The sequence below is a fragment of the Petaurus breviceps genome, unplaced genomic scaffold, assembly GCF_028583685.1.
Source record: "Petaurus breviceps papuanus isolate PSGF00001 unplaced genomic scaffold, PetGlider_PUasm1.0 91041, whole genome shotgun sequence".
NCBI lineage: Eukaryota > Metazoa > Chordata > Mammalia > Diprotodontia > Petauridae > Petaurus > Petaurus breviceps.
In genome coordinates this window covers 23,246,498-23,261,635 of record NW_027187400.1, presented here as the reverse complement: position 1 = coordinate 23,261,635, position 15,138 = coordinate 23,246,498, and the positions used below count along the sequence as shown (strand labels likewise).

The 15,138-nt window shown below is 48.4% G+C and overlaps 1 protein-coding gene across 2 annotated transcripts in view; it reads right to left on the bottom strand.

The window, feature by feature from the left end:
• MTOR (mechanistic target of rapamycin kinase) overlaps positions 1 to 15,138 on the bottom strand; it is a 113,146-nt gene that overhangs the window by 72,028 nt on the left and 25,980 nt on the right. For both annotated transcript variants that reach the window (XM_069078976.1, XM_069078977.1), the window contains exons 18-28: positions 14,850 to 14,979; positions 13,247 to 13,497; positions 10,823 to 10,909; positions 8,914 to 9,081; positions 8,129 to 8,241; positions 7,719 to 7,881; positions 7,356 to 7,448; positions 6,562 to 6,708; positions 4,283 to 4,425; positions 2,686 to 2,848; positions 2,433 to 2,578 (exon numbers count right to left, since the gene is read on the bottom strand). In XM_069078976.1, coding sequence (XP_068935077.1) covers positions 2,433 to 2,578; positions 2,686 to 2,848; positions 4,283 to 4,425; positions 6,562 to 6,708; positions 7,356 to 7,448; positions 7,719 to 7,881; positions 8,129 to 8,241; positions 8,914 to 9,081; positions 10,823 to 10,909; positions 13,247 to 13,497; positions 14,850 to 14,979 — 1,604 coding nt within the window. The remainder of the gene's footprint in view (positions 1 to 2,432; positions 2,579 to 2,685; positions 2,849 to 4,282; positions 4,426 to 6,561; positions 6,709 to 7,355; positions 7,449 to 7,718; positions 7,882 to 8,128; positions 8,242 to 8,913; positions 9,082 to 10,822; positions 10,910 to 13,246; positions 13,498 to 14,849; positions 14,980 to 15,138) is intronic.

The window sequence follows — 15,138 nt, the reverse complement described above, 5'->3', positions numbered from 1 at the left end:
GAGGTGCCCTGGTGCTCCCTCTGCTCCCAGGGAGTGCATCACCATGTGGTGATTTGCACTGCCAAATTTAGTGCAGACACCTAATCGGTGGTAGCCCCACTGCAGCTCAAGCAATCCACCAGCCTCCATCTCCCAGTTAGCAGGGATTACAGGGGTGTACCACCATATCTGGACAACCAATTCTTTCCTTAAAAATTCATGAGAGGGGAGCATATGCGATCACACACACATATTTCCAGGGAGAGCAGGACAGAAAAGGTGGCCTCTCCTGAGAACAGAGGCAGTCATCCCAGCTGCACACCCCTTGCTAGTTTTGGGTTGCTGGCTTCAGAGTCTGGCTTCCAGTCTGGGTGTTTGTTTTACTGATATCTCAATCAGAAGAGTTTAAAAAGAGAACAGCCTGTCAGGAGCTCTGGCCAGCAGAGTACAGTATCACCCTCCAGTGTAGAAATGGATCCTGTACCAAGAAAAGGCAGGGCCACCAGACCCCAGCTGAATTAAACAAACCACTACATGGTTCAGTGTACCCTTTTTCACTTGGCCAGTGTTCAGTTCAATTCCCACATTTATGAAGCACCTACTATGCGCCAAGCAGTGGACTAGATGCTGGCAATACAAAGAAGAGACAGGGCAGCAGCCCCAGTTCTCCAGAAGCTTATGTTCCACACAGCTGTTTTTCTCCCCTTTGTACATAAAAGGTGTTCAATAAATGTTTACCAAATGGAAAATTAGTTGAATTTCCTCTGAAGTCCTATTCCCTGGTCCACATAACTTTGAGAGGCTTACATTTCTTTGTGCTGAGTCCCCACAAGTGCTGTGTTAGCTCCAATCTAAGGGCTGCATTTCAAATTTAACTTGTCCCGATAATGCTGCTAACGATAATGGAAAAGAAGGTTGCCAGGTCAATCTGACTTACACAAAAAAATCACCAGTGAGAGCTGCTGCAGCAGCTGGAGAGAGAGAAGCTGGAAGACTGAGCTGGAGACGAGTTTAAGGCAGGTCAAAGGAAGGTGAGCTCCCAGCAGACAAGAACCAGGGTCTCAAAGGATCATAGCAAGAGGTCCAGGTCTGCAAGGAATTGTGCCTGAAAACACGAGAATTTGCTTTCCACTCTACTTAGCCTAAGAAGTTGGGGAAGGCCTCAGTGACCCCCTCAATTCTTCTGTCCAGTGCTCGGACTACCCTTTCCTGCTGGAAGCCTGTGTCTCTATCAGTAATGTCTCTGGGATTTTCTGAAAGGAAGATAAAAGAACCAGATGCCAGGCAGATGAGGGTGGGCATGTGGGGGGTGGGAGTGGGGGCAGTGACAGCGACGATGTGGAGCCAATGTGACGCTCTGTGTATGTGGCTCCTCCCATGGTGCACATAGCAGAGTAAACCCCAGATGCTCAGGCAGAAGACGGAGAAACATTTCATATTCCTCCCACCTACTCCCTCGACACAAGGATGGATCATCTCCTAGGTGACGCCTCTTTTCGAAAGCCTGCTCCTGATGTGGCACAGCGAGCACCTACAAAGCAGCTTCTGTTGGGCAGAAAGCAGACTGCATTCCTATTCTCCCTGACCCGCCATCCTGTCCCCCTCTTACGAGGTCCATTCTCTAAACCAAAAACCATAACTAACAGGAGAGGATTCAGCCACCCAAAGAGCTCCTCAAGTGAAGGGAACATCGCGTCACAGCACAGCCTGGGACATCAGGCCCTCCCAGCCATGCCGGAGAAAAGTACTATTAGCTAGGCATTGCTTTCTTTCCACTAAAATGATCTGTAGTGAAATGATGAATGCTGCCATTCAAATAAAGATAACTGATCCCAAAGACGAACATCCTGTGGTGCTCAGAAGGAGAGAATACTCTCAGTTTCATAACAATAAGGCGTTTACGTCACTTTGGCAGCATCTTAGGGGAAGACGTGACTGTACAGTCTCAGAATTCAGAACCCAAATGGCACAGGACTGAGGAACCAACATAGCTGAGCCTAAAAAATGCAAACAGAACCCAATCCTGCAAGGAACACAGCAGACAATGGTGCGTGTTATCACAGCAGCTCTGTCTGCCCTGAGCTCGAGGGGCCGCTCTGAGGTTTGCCCTCAGGGCCCAGGAACAATTTTCACGCACTATAGATCCTCATCCAACCAGCCACATATGGAGTCCCTCTTGCCCATTCTTTCTGAGATGGCCTTGTAATCGCTTCCAGACACATTTCATCCGAGTCGGCAAAAACACTCAGCAGAAAACAATGGGAGCCCAGGTGCTGAGAGGGCCCAAAATTATAAATTTGTGGGAATACTGGTAAGTGCCATCTGCAGCTTCAATGGGCACAAATGTGTTTGCTGGACCCTGCGGTGTGTCGGAAGCCCTGAAATCACTCAAATGAATCAGCATCGGGGCAATGTGGAAAGAGGAGACAGAAATCCAGACAGTAACGGCCTACCTTATGAGAGACTCGAGGATGGCAGGGCTGGGGCCCTTCTGGAACTCCAGCTCCTTGTAGTGCAATGCCTTGGCATACGCTCGGCACTTGGCCGCACGCTCGCCCAGGAGGACGATGCCATTGTCATCTCTGAGTGGCAGCGGGCCCTGAAGGAGGACGAGACCCCAGAGCATCAGAAAGGCGGCAGGTGAGGCCGAGCACTAACTCGGGGACCCTCCTTGCCACACTCAATGTGCACAACGGACGGTCTCACCTTGTCACTGTGTTCCATAAATTCTGCCAAGTTGAGGAGGGTTTGAGTGACTTCGGCAATGTCCTGGGAGGTCAGGGCCAGCTCAATGCTTCTGATCAGCTCATCCTGCTGGTCTTCATTCAGCTCAGACCAGCAAGACACAAATGCTGCGTTAAAAAGGTCCCTGCAGGGAGAGAAAAGGGCATCAGAAAAATCTGCTGCAAGTTTATCTGCTCTTGGCATCCCTGATGGCAGGTGGCATAGGCAATGTGATAGGCTGGATACACGGGTGATGCATGCGCACGGCGAATGAGACATTTCTTGATTATCATCATGTTGAATCAACAGAGAGAGGGGAGAAAGTAGTTTCTAGTTCATCCGTTGTGGTCTTCAAAGGAAATTCACAGAATCCTCCAGGGCTTGGTGGGACCTTGGTGTTAGGCTGTCGATTCCCAAATCCTGAGGTTCAGGAAATGAGACACAGCATCTGCTGCTAGTTAAGAAAGAGGCAGAACTCTTGGATAGTTCTAAGCAAAGTTACAGCCAGAACCAAGAAACCTGAGGTTTTAGAATAGAAATCCAAACCCACAAGATCCAAGAGGATTATCAAGCCTCTCTCCAATGACAGGCAGCTACTTAGGAGGCCTTAGCAACCAGGAGACTTCATCTCAAAGACTGAACTATTTAAAACTGATTCCACATCCTCAGGATGGCCCCAAATTCCTGCTTCCTCCTGTTCTCCTTTAATCCTGTCAGACTGCGGGGTGGGGGGAGGTATAGAGGAAGTGCTTCCAAAGACTCAGTCCTTTTTCTGCAGCCACTGTGATTACCTATATCCCTTCCTGGCAACCAGTAAGAGATCAAAGAGGGACACTCTGAGTAACTCTGAAGGACTTTGTGACTCAAAATAATTTCGAATTCTGCAAAAAGTCTGCTAGGGATGTGGGTGGTAGGGGAAAACAAATGAAAACATTCATCTGAAGAATGGAGTCAGGGGACTGATGGAGAACTAAGCTTTCCTGAATCAAAGGTCTGGAGTGGGAGCTGGACCAGAAGATACTACGCACCAAGGCAGTATGGCACATGAACCCAGTCTGAAAAACCCACACAAAGGGCCCAGAGAATGCTCAGCAATCATTCTGTAAGCCTCAGAAACACACAGAGAAGAAACAGTCAATGTTCAGTAGGGGAGAACCTACCCCAGCCCCCTGGGGATATGTTAAGCCACAGCCTCCAAAAGTCAGCAGTGACAGTAGCTACTGAGAAGCAGGCAGTCCAGGTCCTGCTGAGTCTGGGTTGTGATGCTCTGCTCCAGGCCCCTGGCTAATCAGAGGGTTTAAATCGCTGTCCCAAGGGAGGAACAGACTCAGATTCTCCCATCTTCATGGGAGTTTGCCTTCTTTGCACTTGCCCTGCTGGTGGAAAAACTCAGAAATGCTCCTGTTAACCACTGACATTTTCACAGTGAAGAAAGCTGACCATAAGCCCTCTGGCATTTCACGGACAAGCTCTTAGTTCAAAGGGAGCCTGCTTCCTGGTGACAAAGGTCAGGTGCCTTGTCCACTTTGTCCTGAATCCCCACCAAGGAGGGGAAGTCTCCCTTTCATGCCTGCCTTACCTTGCCATAGGGTTGTAGGCCTGAGCCAGGGCCCAGCAGGAGCGAAGGGAAGGAGACGAGGAGTCCTTCAGTAATTCCAAGCTCAGCCGTCTTAGCCACTCTAGCCAATCATCCTTGGAAACCCTCCTGGCTGCTCCCCAAGCCTAAAATGTCAGTCAGTGACAGAAAATCATTAATATCAAATATGTATTCATTTATTTCATAATGACTCCCCCCCCCCAGATTTGGAATGTTACACCTTTTGCAATTAAACAGCTTCTGGGCATAACTGTAAAATAGTAATAATTAAAATTCAAGACAGAGGTAAGAACTGGTTGGAATATACCAAAATATAGCAAAAGTGGGGCATCTAGGTGGTGTAGTGAATAGAGGACCGGCCCTGGAATCAGGAGGACCTGAGTTCAAATCTGGCCTCAGACACGTAACACAAAAACTAGCTGTGTGACCTTGGGCAAGTCACTTAACCCCCAACTGCCTTCCAAAAGGATATATATATAGCAGAAGTGAATTTTAAAAGATTGCTCTATATGAAAAGTCAGCAGGCGCTGACTGGTGGACAGGGAAGCCCCAAAACAAGGATCCTCCAAGGAGAATACTGAGTTTTCTGCAGAAGGTCATCCAAAGGAGCCAGGCAGATCTGATCTATCACTGGGAAATCAGCAGGCAACAAGCACAGAGCTGAAACGGTTGGGTTGGTACAAAGAGCTGCTGGGGTCCTGGTTCCTTGCTTCAATCCTCCTCAAAGACTCAAACTCCCTGCTTAGCAAAAAGCCCCACCTACCAAGCAGAGACCCTTGAGATTGTTTACCCAACTCTTAACACTTTTTATTCACTGGTTTGTTTTCGTGGGTTTATTTTATTTTTAAAAAAAAGTTCAACTTTTGTTTTCAGTTTCAAAGTCTTTCCCTTCCTCCACCCCTCCACCTCTCTCCCACCTGCTGGGAGGGCAAGAAATATGATACCCATTATCCACATTAGCCATATTGTGGAGGGGAAAAAAACAAAGAAAAAGAAAGTGAAAACCACTATACTTCAATATACACACAAGAGTTCATCAGTTCTCTTTTTCATCCTAAGTCTATGTGGTGTGTGTGTGTGTGTGTGTGTGTGTGTGTGTGTGTGTGCTTTCTTCTTGGACCAAAGGGGCAGTAACTTTTAAATCCCTACACATAGGACAACAAACAGCGGACACCAGAAACCAGTAAACTGGGTGACAGGGTCACTGCCAGCAGCCAAAGGGGCCCTGAGTCAGCTCTGAGGTGGGGCAGCCAGTCACCTGGAAGGAAGGAGGTGAATGGCCTGGGCTGGATGAATATCTCTGGGTCCCTGCTGTGGGAAGCTCAGCTCTACTCCGTCAGGGGGTGCACTGGGTGGGGCTGGTAGCCTGTACCCCCTCCAGAACTCCCAAGCGTAGCAGGATAGGAAGTCACTGGAGAAAAGCTAACAACTTTTGCCCAAGGTTCCCTTTATGTCTTCTATATTGTCATGTCAAGGCTGAGAGAAATGGGCAAGGAACAAACACACGTGACCCCTGAAGCTGAGCACGGCCACATGGACCAAAACAGAATGGCATGCTCGCTCATCAGACCTGCCACCACACAAGCAGCAGAGATGGGACAGGTGGGTGAAAGCACAGCCATAATGTAGGGGTATTTGTGTGTGTGTGGGGGGGGTTGAACCACCATCAATGAAGGTGCCAGTGACTAATGTAAAGCACTGAAATGAACAACTGGTACATTCACTTGAAAGTTGACACGATAAACATGGTATTACATTTAGGTTCAACAGAATTGCCTATAAGTATAGGTAAAGAAGCGTATGAGACAGGAAAGAACAAAGAAAGTCAGCTGAGCTGGGGACAGGGCCAGCTCTGAAGTTAGCCAGTGAGGAGATCTTTCTGTGTTCTCATGCTCAGTTTCGTCCTCTGTAAATCTGGGCTGGTTCTGAACTCTCTATCCACAATGCTCTAAAAAGCAGACAACCAGCTCCAGACCTGACTCGAGGGCTGGGCCAACTCTGGATTCTCTTCATGTGGCAAATGCTCCCCTGCCCCATCTCTGATGGTAGGTGTGTTATTCAAACTAAGATCTTTCCACGCTTGCCAATATTCCCCCTTTAAAATGGAAAGGCTTATAGTCCCAACTTGGGAAAAGAGCCAGACTGGTGCTCCTCCTGTCCGGACTTCTACCTCCCCAGACGTACTTCAGGGCAGTTTGTGGTACTGCCAGTCCCAGAGAGTACCACATCTCCTGGCTCCCTGAAGCCGTCCATGGACCCACCTTCTGCAGGTTGATAGTGCTAACATGTAGCTTCTTCATGGGCCCAGTCTCCACTGGTCCACTGGCTAAGGCATCACCCTGGTTACTCCTCATCATTCGATGCTGATAAATTAAAGGATCTTCTTCTTCATCAGCTAGTGTGTAGCCCTGTAAGAGATGGAGATAGAAGGCTGCTGATGTTGCTAAACTTTCCTAGAGCATCAGTAAGCCCTTACCTCATATGGGCCGCTTCCTACTTCTTTCCCCACTCCAGAAAAATCTGTTTACTGTTTACAACAGGCTAATCCAGTGGCCAGTAAAAAGCTAGACTTCTGGGGCGGCCAGGTAGCACAGCGAGTAAGAACACCAGCTCCAGTGTCGGGATGACCTGGATCAAATCCGGGCTCAGATACTTAGCACCACACCCAGAAATAACTGGCCGTGTAACCTTGAGCAAGTTACTTAACCCTGATTGCTAAAAAAAAAAAAAAAAAGCTAGAATTCTGGACCATCACCCATGGGTAGGACTCACTAATTTGTTTGACAAGCGATTATTAGGTGCCTTCAGTACACTAGGGATACAAAAACAAAAAGGAAAACGTCCCTGCCCTTGAAGGGGTGGAGGGATATATGGAACAACATGCATCTAGATAAATAGGAAATGTATCCAAGATAACTGCCAAGGGGAAGGGCACTCTCCAGCCACCAATGCCAAACAAGACAGGAGGGAGATGAATCAAAGAAACTGGAAAACGGCGAAGCGGTAGGAGACAGCTAGTCAGGTACATTGGAACCCGAGACGCGGAGGAGCCCACCTTGATAATCCTACAGATGAGCATGTCGTAGCGCTGATGGCTGATTCTGTGTCTGACCAGGACCTTATTCACCATTGGGATAAAGATCTGGTACTGCAACAGGAGGGAGAGAAGTTCAGAAAACACAACAAAGTCCTAATTGTAGGTGGGTCTATCAGTCCGATCTGCAGGATTCAGGGGGAATCCTAAATATCAGCAAGAGCTAAAAAAACACCCAATTTTTATTGGCTCAAGTGTGAAGGGGGGAGGATCATATAATTTGGGACTTTCTTGTCTAACCCCGCTAAAGACAAAGTCTCCTCAATCTGAGAGAGACTCAGCTTAGAAGTCAACCATCCTGCCTTCCCAGGAACCCTTCACTACCTTCTTCCCCAGCTGGAAGACAAGTGAAGACAAAGTGTCCATGGCTGTGGAGCGCAGCTCTGGGCTCAGGTCCAGCGTCCGTACAATAGGGTGGATGATTCGGGACGCATAGTCAGTGAAATCCAGGGACTCAGTCAAGCGATCCACAGTTTCCAAGGCTGCCCTAAATCAATCAGAAGGAGGAGTGCTTGAGAGACTGGGCTTCCTCCTCAGGCCAGGGCATCTTGGGTGAAATAGACTTAACACTTGGTCCAGTGGGAGAGGGAGAGTTCAGATTTAAATAAACCTGGGACATTTTCGTACTAGAGACTGGAGCTAAAATAACACAAAAATGGGAGGTGGCCCAAGAACATAGAAGAAACCATAAAGCTTCATCTGTTGACTGTCAGAGCCATAGGGCAGCTGCTTACTTGCGAGCTGCTAAGGGAGCATCAGGGGCATCAAAGAGCTTCACAATCGGAGGCAAGAGCAAATGCAGGTAGTCATCCAGGTTGGCCCCAAACAGCTGGATTGCATTCAACAACTGGGAGAGGGAAACAAAAGGAGTGTCACTAAACAAGCCTTGATGAGCTGAGTTAAAGGAAGAAGACGGCAGGGATGGACTAGCCCACCCAACAGAGAAGCCACGACCCATGAGATGTGGCTCCGAATTAGGTGAATGGGGTTTTGTTAGATGAATGTGCACAAGGGACACCCTGAGCACATGCTGCCCAGGCAGGGAAAGAGACAGTTCAACAGGGGAGGTATCAGTCTCCTGGCCATGGACACTCTCCCCAGTCGTGGCCGTCCTGGGAGCAGCCCAGCGTGGAACACTGTTTTTGCTCCACAACACCTGCCTCTTTACTCCAGCTTGAGACATTCCCCTGACACTCATATGTAGGCCTCTAGTAACCTCATCTTTATTTTGGGGAGAAAGCCCTGTGATTTCATCAGCTTGGAAAATTCCTAGTGTAGAAACAAATCAATTGTCACCATAGAGATTCCTGAGCCACCGAGAGGTGAAGAGCCCAGTGGTCAGGAATCTCTATGGTGACCACTGATTTGTTTCTACACTAGGATCTGCCCCCCCTCCCCCACAGCCTCTCAGTCCGACACCCGCCTCTGCTCTTGGCCGAGGTCTCTCCTTGAGGTTTAAAGGAGATGGAAGCCTTGGCGTGGCCCCTTTGGGCCTCCTCTGTGACTCTGAGCTGCTCACCTTAATGGACACAGTGCGTCCAGGGCTGCTGTCATGCATGAAGAGCCGAAGCATGTGAGGAATCAGCTGGGGCAAGTAGAGTTTGAATTCACCACCCAGAGCGACCACAATCTGCTCAATAAGAAGGATGATTGTGCTCTGGATGGAGCTGTTCATGACCCAGAATTCCTAGAGAGAGAGGGGAGGGATGTTAAAGTCACTTCCAGGTGGCCCGAGCAAGGTCTTTTCTGTTCTGCAGAATGGATCAGTGCTCGTACAGGCCAGAGAGAAGCTCCCTCATCATCACAGTAAAGTTACTTTGGTCTGATTGAGAGCTTTAGCTAATTGGTTGTGAAGCCAATGGAACAACTGCCAGACACTAATGGAGAGGGTGTCGTCTGAGGTGCTTAGCAGAGCAAAGAGGAGTTGAAGGAGAAGGTGGTGACATCAGAAGATGGTTTCTATGGGTCATGTGGTCAAATTAAAAAAAGTTATCTTAATGAGTCATGGGCACGAAGAAACATGAAACTGGCGGTGCATAATCGAGTAGTGGAAAGGGGCACCGAAAAGCCATCTAATGATACCCCGAGTCTTTATGCAGGACTGCACTGAAGTCATTGGAGAGAGTAAGCAGCTCAGCCCTTCCCACCAAATCTCCCAACGAGGAGATTCCAGGATGGATGCTGTCTACTAATCAAAACAAAGCAGATGGAAAGTCAGTCCTCCTGGACCCCGAATAATGGAGGGTTGGCTATAAACAAAAGCACTTTTAGGAGCTTATATGAAAGGGACTGTGGGAATTAAGTCCTTATTATGAAGAGATCAAAAATTAAGAAGGTAAAAAACCAAGTCAGAAGGCCGGAGGGAAATTGCCTTCTCTCCATTTAAAAAAAGTGCCTTGGGGAGAAAGGCCAGATCTGAGAAGGTGGGTGCAGCCTGGAGAAGGCTCCATTCTCAAGTCAATGGAGCTTACATGGAATGGCCCACCACTAATGTCACAGCTACCACGACTTGTTGGATAACGTTTCACTTCAGCCTTCCATAGAGAATGTCCATCAGTCCCCAGGCCAGCTGCTGCTGCCAGATGCTGGCTGGATTACTGTGCACAAAGAGGCCTTCTCTTCCCCGTCCAGGGGGAGCTCATTAAATGCTCTGGACCCAGAATCACAAGAATGGGGTCCCTGTTGTACGTGCGCCACCCTGGGCAACATTTTGTAGGTGTAGGCCCCACCTCCCAAAGTGTCCTGGCTTCAAAGCTTCTGATGAATAAATCAATCAGAGATGAGAGCAGCTGCAGAAACCTAAGTGCCCCCACTTTTCTGATATCACCCACCAGGCTCTTCAGAGTTCCACAGATGAGCTCCCTGTGAGAGCCTCTGAAAAGGCCCTGGGGCAGGGGGAGCCATACCATTCTCAATTATTCATACCTACAAGAGCTATTGGTGCTGAGCTTGGGGAGCCGAAGTCAGCAATTGTGGCCCTCAAGCTCCTTCTAAGCCAGCTACATACAGGTGTGGTCCTGGAGGCAAGAAAACAACCTCCTGGTGTTTTTAGGGCTGAACAACTCTCGAGGCTGCCTTCCCCATTGACGTGCTTTAAATGATGCAGTAGAAGGAAGAGGAAGGAAGCCTCCCTGTCACCTCACACTGAGGACGGTGCTGAGGTCAATGGGAAGGCGGTTTCCTACATTAAGAGCTGGCATCTGCCACCACCTCCATTTCCAAGCAGCTACTTTCCCCACACGTTTCAGTCCTGGACACTGGAGGCTTCTAAGCCTAGCTGGACATGCTTTGGATCAGCCATCACTTGGGGTTTTTAGGAAGCTTCTCCACTGCAATGGGTCAGGGATGAAAAAGGCCTCTTATCCAGCTCTGCTCTGAGTCCCCTCTGCACTCCCCCAGCAGCAGCCAAGCAGACAGGCTTTACTCACTCTCATCAGGGTGACAATCTCATCCATGTAAGGTCTGATGTGGCTTCTCACAAAGGACACTAGCATCCCCAGCTGCTGGAACAGAAACTGAAAAGGAGACGTTAGTGCCTGCCCAGCCCTCACGACCGAGGCCCAGAGACAGCCTGGACTACACCTGGGGAGGGGAAGGTGGGTGAGACTTCTTGTGAACCACAAATACTTGCTCGGGTCATTCATTTGTCATCATTCCAATCTGGTAACTAGACAGCTCTTTATGGCCTGGAGGCTATTTATTTGCGGCAAATTTTGCTTTTAACATCTCAGTAAAAACATCTTCTCTGCTTAAGCAATTTTTATCGAGTACATTATCAACATGTTTGGAAGTCTGGGATTCTCTTTAAAAATAAAGTTAAAAACCAATAATTAATTAATGTCTGAATGCTTCCAGAGAGGATGTGAGCTACCCAACAAGCAAAGTTTTAGGAGGAAGGAGAAAAGGTAGCTCTGCTTAGGCTGGTGACATTTACCACTCCTGGCATCTAGCAAAGGAGCCAAGCTGAGGAGGAAGATGATGAGGAGGTGGAGGGTGAGAGGGGCTAGTGCAGCAAGAAAAGCCAGGCTCCTACACCTTCGGGCACTGTGATCTCAGGTAGCCCCTGACCTTTAGCTCCCTCACATTTATGAAATTAGAGTAAGTCCCTGGGAGGGCTCTTAAGGAGCAAATGAGACCCCTTGTGTATCAGTGCTGGGAGAACCATTAACCGTGATCCCAGCCTGTGACTGCGTTATAGAGAGGAGGGGGGAGGGGACTGCCTTCCCAGCCCTTTGGAGCTGTCTTCACAGGAGCTGCATTAATTTATCGGCATGACCAATTCCCAGATCAATGGAAAGACAGTCTGAGAGATGAGCATATAACCACATTCCAGTGTCAAACACAAATGATTTTCCCATTATCTGTGCTTCTGACCTCTCCACTAAAGCACACAGATCCAGGGCCCATCTTTCTAGTTTCATCTTTGAAACTGGAATGGGAGAAGTCTAGGACAAGTAAAAGAGACACTGATTTCATATACAGCTAATTAATTAACCTGATGGAAGGCAGTGGCCTCAAGCAGCAGCAGTGAATTCTAAGGGAGTTTGGGCAAACCTCTGAATGACTGGGTGATGCTCGGGGGCAGCTCCTGCCAGCTCACGCCTGGCCTGGACCTTCCAGAATTCTGAGTCAATGGGTTGACTCCCATCTCCCAGGAACCTTTTCACTGAAGTAAGTGCTCTAGGGAGCTGTGTGCCGCCATCAGGGAGGCTAGTGAAACCAAGGCTCCTCATCTACATATTCTCTGAACGATTTTTCTTCACAAAGGTAGGATGACAGATTTCAGGGGAGGGAACACCAAAGCATTCTGGGTAGTAGGGAGGTCAGAGGAGATCTAATGCTCATGGGAAGGAAAAGAGCTGCCCCACTCCTTCCAGAGAGCACAGCCGGCCTCTGATGAAGTAAATCTCCAAGTTGTGGAGGTGTGGCAACATGACGTCACCAACAGGCAATTCTGGCATACTTTAATGGCCCAAATAGCCCCCTTATCTTTTCTCCCCTTGACTTTTTTTTCCTAAACTAATTTCTTTTGCCTGAAAATTTGGAGGAAATTATTATTATAAAAATTATTTATAAAATTATAAAAATATTTGGAGGAAAAAAAGTACTGAGCCTTGGAGCAGGATGGTCATGTTGAGGAAACGATTGCCAAGAAAAATTTCTCTCATCTTTAGGGACAGCAGGGCAATGGGAGGGGGCAACAAGTGGCTGATTCCTATTCGAGGAATTCCACCTATTCTTTCCAAGTCATTTCCTCAGCTGGAATAAATCCGTCTGTCCGACACACGCCTGCTGCACCAACTCTTTAAACGAGGCATTTTCTGACAGTAAATGGGACAAGTCTAGCTGGACTGGCAGTCAGCACGCCCTTGATGGCACCTGGACGGCCCCTATCCAGAGTCCTGACCACTGGCCGCCGGCCAAAGCACAGAGCTATTTTCAGGTTAGAAAAGAGCTGGGAAAAAGCACCGTCATATCACCAGGAAGCAAGCAGGCTTCCTAAACAAACAGCAGGGCAAAACAGTCCTGGAATCATGACCCTAATAGATTCAACCTGACAAAAGGAGGAGTCACTGGATCTAGTCCAGTAAATTAAACTGGACAAACAGGAATGGTTTCAAGAGCAAAACCAGAGCCCCTTCAGATGGCAGGACAAAGCCCCAGGGCCATCCGGGCCAGGGAGCAGAATCAGGCAAAGCTGGAATGCAGAAGCTATTCTTTCATGGAGTGAATGGCAAGAGACCAAACCACAGCAGGCATGGGGTCCCCCAAGAGAACATCACCCAGGAGCTGGAGGAGATGACAGCTGAGATGAAGAGAGGTGCCAGGGAGACATTCCACTGCCTACTTACTTCCCGAATGGCAGCGTCGCAGACCCGGATCACGTTGAGGAATGTAGGCATGACCTGGGGCAGGAACTGGACACACTTGAGCCCCAGGGATTTGAAGATGAAGGTGATGGCCTGAACGACCATGGTGTGATGGTGGGAGAGGGACTGGTCTCGGAAGATCCTCATCAGAGCCACCATGGACACGGCTGGGTAGAATTCGTCCAGAGGCAGGTTACCCATGTTGACCAGCATTTCACTGGTACTGTAGTCGGCTGGGACAAAGCCAAAGAGACCACATCTAAATTTGACACACAACTGGCTTTGGGGAGGGTGGGTAAGCACCGGCAAGCTGCTCTTCTGTCACCATGAAGAGTACAGCAATGTGCTAAGGATGGTGCCCCATGGCAGGAAACGACTCCAGGGCCTTGCTCCGCTGCTCAGACAACAAGACCCTAAAAGTCTGCTTCCTGGATTACGCTCCTTAGGATGGTATGCATCTGACTTAACTTCTTACGGTTATTGTTCACATCTCAGCAGCTGAAGAGACCAATAAAAATAACTACTCCCCCAAATGAAAGTAATTGAAATTTAGTGGACTCATTTAAGCAAACATCTGTTCAACAGCTGCTTGGTCCTCAAACCCCTGGGGAATTCAGCTGAGTTAATAGAAAATTATACCTGACCAGAAAAACACTCTTAAGGAAAAGGCCTATGATTTAACAGGGGCCTGAGAGGAATAAGGTCTCAAACTGATAGGAAGAGGAGGGACTGAGGGCAGACGTGAGCAAGAAAGTAGACCCTGAGCTTTCTCTTTCCAATGACTAGAATCTGCTATGGAGCCAACAGCATGGGATCACTGACTGAAGCTTCTTTCTGGGCCAGGGAAGGGAGTGGGAGATTTAATCTCTTCAACATAAGTTAAGAAATAAAGTTAATAAATAAACGCCTGTTTCACTGGTGAGGAATGGGTCCCTGAAGCGGCTGTCAAAGGCAAGGACAAATATCGCCCACTGTGTGGATAAAAATACCCTTGTGAAAGACAGTGAAAACTAATGGATCTAGTATTTAGTGGAAATAAAAGAGCCCTGGGTATGAGTGTGTTAACTGGTTTTCTGGGTAAATCTAGGGCAAAATCTATCTTTCAAAAGGGAGAACAAATTCTGAACTCTAACTCCCAGGAGGGTTGTGGGAATGAATTATATCAAAGAAACATCAAGAATAAGATGTCAACATCTTTCTCCCTCCCATACCTACTCTGAGAATTAAGAATAAAAACAGCTTCTGAATCTCAGAGGCCCAGAAAAGACAAAGAACCTAGAGGAGCAGTGCTCTCCTGCCCCCTCCCACCCCACAAGGTCAGAAGCTTCAGGGGGTGGAGAACTGCTTCTTCACTCTCCCCTTCTACCTCCCCCAGGGCCATGCAGGGAACAAACAGCTCGCTGTTTAATGAATGGAGGCATACTCTGGCTCACTAGAGAACAGCAAACTTCATACTGAATACCAGGTGAAACTGACTCTTCATTCAAAAATAATGAAATGCCCTAATACTTTTGAGGACTATAGGATACCCTGCCCAAGCTTCAGTGTTCAGGGACCTAGCAAGCTCAACACCCCTTCCACTCACAGGAATCTTGGCTGGACTTGGACTCAGATAAGCTGACCGCAGAGGCATCCCGAGACTGGTCAATCATGCCGATGTTCACTTTGTGCTTGTAGGGATCCAAAGCACCCAAAAGCCCCAACACGCGGATAGCCTGAGTGAGACAGAGGAAAGGCAAACTAGACCCTCTGCTGCTGCAAGAGACACCCCCTGCCCTGACACTCTTTCTGAGTTCCTGCAAAGGAAGCCCCTTCTTAGGCAGTGAGGTTGTGTAGCAGACACGGCCTCAGGAGGCTTACCAGCAGTATGACCT